Below are 5,259 nucleotides of genomic sequence, written 5' to 3' on the forward strand. Positions count from 1 at the left end.
TCTGTTCTTACCAGTGAGTACTGCTATATTTGTTGTTTGAGTTCAAACTGTCATATATAAAAACACACTGAAACACTTGAGAATCCATGATTACTGTGATTATGACCCTTTCTCTTTCATCAGTATTTAAAAATAAAAATTACTCTCTCTGGCTGATGTGGGACAGAGAGTGAAGTCATGATGAGGAAGTAACACCTTCATAAATCACACAGCCTCTCATATATTCATCTGCTGCCTCTTTAGACTGAATCACTTGTGAACCTGTCTGCAAGAGAGACAAGAGAGGAACAATGATCACTTCTAGAAAGATGCAAACATCTTTAATTCTGACACTGATGCTTTACTTAGCTGGTAAGAAGAAAATAATCCTTACACTAACAGGGAACAGAAGAGTAATTACATGATTTGTTTTTTCCATTTTCTGTTCTACTTCTATGTGACCAAAAGTCCACTTCTAATTGATTGGCTCTGGATGACATGGATAGAAGAGTAAGTTTTGGTGTGTAAACTGTTCCTTATAATTTAGAGAAAGCTTTAGTGTTACGGCTTGCGAGACCAGGAGGTCGTCCCGAGCAGGCACAGAGTTCAGGCGGGCGACCGGACCTGCACCACAGAGTTCTGGGCGGTCGATGGCGAAGCCGTGGAGACCTGCGACAAAGATGTGGAGGCCGGCGACAAGAACCTGCAGGTTGGTCAGGAGGCCGACCGAGCAGAGTAGAGGACCCCCCAGAAACTCTGTGGAGCCTGGCGAACCCTCAGAGGCTGAAGCAGAGCGTGGCGAACCCTCGTCTCTGGGTTCAAAGGCCAGAACGAGGACAAAACGTTCCTTAAACCTCTCAGGAACAGGGTTCGACGGCGCTTCCTCCTTGAACCCCTTGTCGCAGGGTTCAGAAGCCAGAACGAGGACCAGTTCCTCACTGAACCCCTGCAGACTAGGAACAGGAGCTAAGGCATCGGCGGGACCCTCCGTGACTTGAACAGGAGCTGAGGCGTCGCCGAGACCCTAATTGGCGTGAGCAGGAGCTGAGGCGTCACCGAGACCCTCAGTGGCGTGGGCAGAGGCTGAGGCGTCAGCAGGACCCTCAGTGGCGTGGGCAGAGGAGTCACCGGGGCCCACAATGACTTGAGCCGGAGCGTCCCTCTTACGACGTCCTCTGCGCCGTGTGGAGAGGGTTGAGGCTGACTTAGGGTCAGGCTTCATCCCAGGCTGTGGTGTGTCTGGCCTGGAGTCAGGCTGTAGACCTGGCTGTGGACCTGGCTGTAGACCTGGCTGTGGACCTGCCTGGCGTGGGCTGCTCTGCAGCAGCAGCAGCTTTCTGGAGTCCTGGCGTGGAAGGAGGTGGACGGCAGTAAAACTGCTTTACTGCAGTCTCATAGTCCCTCTCCATCTGCCTGATCCTCTCCATCAGCTCCGGAGAGGAATACATGAGACTGGTCCTCCTAAAGCTCTTGATCTGTCGTGCGTAGAACCTTAGCCGCTCCACCAGTTCATCAGGTGAAGACTCAGTGCCATGGGCGGTGCTGCAGCGAGCCTGGCAGACCGTGCTGTGGCAGGCGAAGGTGCGGGCTTACTTGCCGCAGCCCTCACGTCGGCTGGCAGGGAAACCACCTCCTCGGCAGCCGAACCACAGGAAGGCGCTCCGCGCCGACGTTTCTTGCGGCGGGAGGAGGGCGAGGGCTTCACTGCCGGACCAGAGTGCGCAGCCAGGGGAGCAGGCGGAGAACGGCGCTGAACCGCCTCACGCTCCATCTGCTCCAGCAGCAGTGGAGAGGATAGAACCTCCAGGTCGGTCGGCAGATTCCTCATCGCCTCCTCCTTCTGCCGTTCAACCCAGCGATCCAAGGCGTCTGCCTTCAACGTGTCCGCGGGGTCCATGGTTGGCGGAAACATTCTGTTAGTTTGCGAGATATAGGACCCCAGAATGCAGACGAGCAGGCAGCGTGATGGTAAGTAAAAAAGGTTTAATAACAAAAGCTCACTCACAGCAGGAGGCAGGAACAAAACAACAAACAGGCAGGCGAGACAGGCATAAAACAACAAGACTTGGTTTGAGAACTAGACTTGAGCATCATTTCAAAGACAAGACATGGTTTGAAAAATGTTTCCGCCATGAATGACAGAACAGGTGTGTATTCATGGAGGGTGACCAGGTGAAACAAGACAGATTAATAGGTGCAGGTGATCCGAATTAACAGAACAAAACGTGACTGGAGCAAAACAGAGACTCTTGAACACAAACTAGAAAAACATGAAACAAAAGCAAAACCAGATCCGAAAACCAAACTTGACAAAACATGAACAAGACGACAAAACTAAAACATGACCAGGAAAATAAACAGAAACATGATTCAAAACTTGAACTGTGAATAAGACCAACAAAAACCCAGAAACCAAAAACCAAACAACCCCAAATCATAACATTTAGTCCCCCAGTGAAGCAATAGAGCACTTCTTCTGTCCTATCCAAAAAATGTGATCTCCATGACTGACAGAAGCAAGGCTCTTCTGTGTCCAGATGTTTCTCTAAGAGAAATGGTTGAAAAAGGGCCCACATATTGATGAGAGTACAGCCCGGATGTGAACAACAAATACTACAGCACAAAATAGGCTCAATAAGGGGCTTATTTTTCATAATTAGCATTTTGAAAAATATCCTAAATGAAAAAAAGTATCTTTTGTGGTTAAGGTCTCTATGGAAAGGTGTACTTCATGCTTCAGACAAAATTGATGTTACAGATAAGTTAAGAGATTAAATAGATTTTTCAAAACAAATGACAGTGGTTGGTTTATGCATATTAAAGACACTTGAAGTAGATTATCGTAATTACATTGATCAATTTGAAACCTTTACTTCAACACATGCATATTACATCAACTAAACACTTAATGACCACTATAGAACCAGTTTTTGCTAAATGTCCAATGCTCGGCAGAGTCTGTGAGTGTCCCCAAGTGGTCAAATAAATATTAACTGAAATAGTAAGCATCAACCCCTACAAGTGTTTGACAATCTGTGGTGAATGAATTTGATTTAGTGACATTACAAAGAACACAATACGATTGTGTACCAAATTTCGCTGGGCCTCTACAAAGTAACTTTCCTTGCAGTTTTGAACATTTCAGAGCAGTCACGCATATTGAAGGTACATGGGATCTTTCTTAGTTGAGATGCTCCTGCAAGGAAATTGTTCACCATGTCCTAAAAGTGTTGGATTTCAATTCATATTCTGTAGACATGAAGAGCAGGTACTAAACAGGGTTTAAAGATGCAAAATTCATTTGTGTCTGAAATGGAAAATAGAATAAAACAAGTAAGAGTTTATCCTTTTAATTTCTTATTTTTGACTCAACAGCAGCAACTGGACAACATTCCTCCATCTTCACTGTGAAAGTTGGTGATGATGTCGCTTTGCCTTGTGAAAAGGAGACAGATGATCAGAATAACTGCAACAAAATAGTCTGGATTTCTACTAATTTCCTGCGAACAGAAACCGTGTTTGATGATGGGCAGATTCTTGCAGATACAACTGAATCAGGCAGACTGAGTGTTGTGGCAAACTGTTCTCTGCTTATAAAGAATGTCACAGAAGTGGATGTGGGGCGTTACACCTGCAGGCGGCTCAAATCAGGACAATGGAACGACTTCAATGCCCATCTGTCTGTTCTTACCAGTGAGTACTGCTATATTTGTTGTTTGAGTTCAAACTGTCATATATAAAAACTCACTGAAACACTTGAGAATCCATGATTACTGTGATTATGACCCTTTCTATTGTTATATTCCCCCCATTACAACATCATCAGTGACTGAACAGAAAAATGATGATACAATCACCTTGTTCTGCTCCTTGTTGAACTACGGAAAGTGTAGACACAACATGGAGTGGCTGTTTGAAGGAAAGGAGAACATTTTCTTAGAGCTGGAGACATCGTCACGTTCCTGCTCGGCCACTGTCACATTTCCAACGTCCCAACCTGATCAAAACCCAAAGGTTTTTCAGTGTCAACTGACAAACCGTTACAATAAAGACATTCAGCTGTTCAACTTAAGATATCAGTCGTCAGTTGAGAAAACAGGTGAGAACATGATGTAGTGGTTAAAATCTAAAACCGTGGGTTTATTTTAATGGTGTAAAGCCTAAATATACAACAATCATTCAGATCAGTAAGTTAATGATTCAATCTTTCATCTTTATATGTTTAAAGTCTGATGATAGGTTGTCATTTTTAACAGTTGCAATATACATATTTAATAATATATTTATAGACTTTCCATATGTGGTGAGATGCATCATTGTGCCACTGGCTTTGGTAGCATACCTAATATCTGTCGTTACAGTCAACATTTGGACAAAAACTAAAGGTAAGAGCATTTACATACAAAATTTGTGGTTTTATTCGTTCACGTTTTCAAAGAGATATTTACTATAAAAAAAAAAACGTTGTAATTTGGTATTTGTTATTAACAAACCTCGGGTTGAAAAAAAACAGACTTTAAGCTCTTGAAATTACCTCTTTTATTTTACACAACTAAATAAGAGATTGTATAAAAACCAATACAATGAAATCTAACTCTCTCTTCCACATATTGAATGTTGTGTTTGTCTACAGCGGCACACTGATACAGATAAAGGTACAGTAATGGAGACTGGAGAGCTTTATTCTGTTAAACACCACTGCAGCAGCTTAAACTTACCACAGGAATGGGTCTAACTACTGAAAGTTAAGTGCCCCAAGTATTTGTGGTTTAGCTGAATGTCACCTGCAATCCTGTGTTTTGATTTAAATCTTTAGTGGCTCCATCATTTTCATTGTCGTCCAAAACCTTAGACGCTGTGTGTCTAGATAGATAGATAGATGGATGGATGGATGGATGGATGGATGGATGGATGGATGGATGGATGGATGGATGGATGGATGGATAGATAGATAGATAGATAGATAGATAGATAGATAGATAGATAGATAGATAGATAGATAGATAGATAGATAGATAGATAGATAGATAGATAGATAGATAGATAGATAGATAGATAGATAGATAGATAGATAGATAGATAGATAGATAGATAGATAGATAGATAGATAGATAGATAGATGGGTTGGACAATGAAACTGAAACACCTGGTTTCAGACCACAATAATTTATTAGTATGGTGTAGGGCCTCCTTTTACAGCCAATACAGCATCAATTCGTCTTGGGAATGACATATACAAGTCCTGCACAGTGGTCAGAGGGATTTTAAGCCATTCTTCTT

The 5,259-nt window shown here is 43.1% G+C and overlaps 1 protein-coding gene across 1 annotated transcript; it reads left to right on the forward strand.

Annotated features, from left to right (window-relative positions):
* Positions 1-1,652: 1,652 nt before the first annotated feature.
* On the forward strand, positions 1,653-4,835 carry LOC124882497. The gene is made up of 3 exons (XM_047388929.1): positions 1,653-1,947; positions 3,355-3,672; positions 3,806-4,835. The coding sequence occupies exons 1-3, from the start codon at positions 1,923-1,925 to the stop codon at positions 4,093-4,095; spliced, it is 633 nt and encodes a 210-aa protein (XP_047244885.1). The 5' UTR covers positions 1,653-1,922; the 3' UTR covers positions 4,096-4,835.
* Positions 4,836-5,259: the final 424 nt, after the last annotated feature.

Source organism: Girardinichthys multiradiatus, chromosome 15 (assembly GCF_021462225.1).
Source record: "Girardinichthys multiradiatus isolate DD_20200921_A chromosome 15, DD_fGirMul_XY1, whole genome shotgun sequence".
Taxonomy (NCBI): domain Eukaryota; kingdom Metazoa; phylum Chordata; class Actinopteri; order Cyprinodontiformes; family Goodeidae; genus Girardinichthys; species Girardinichthys multiradiatus.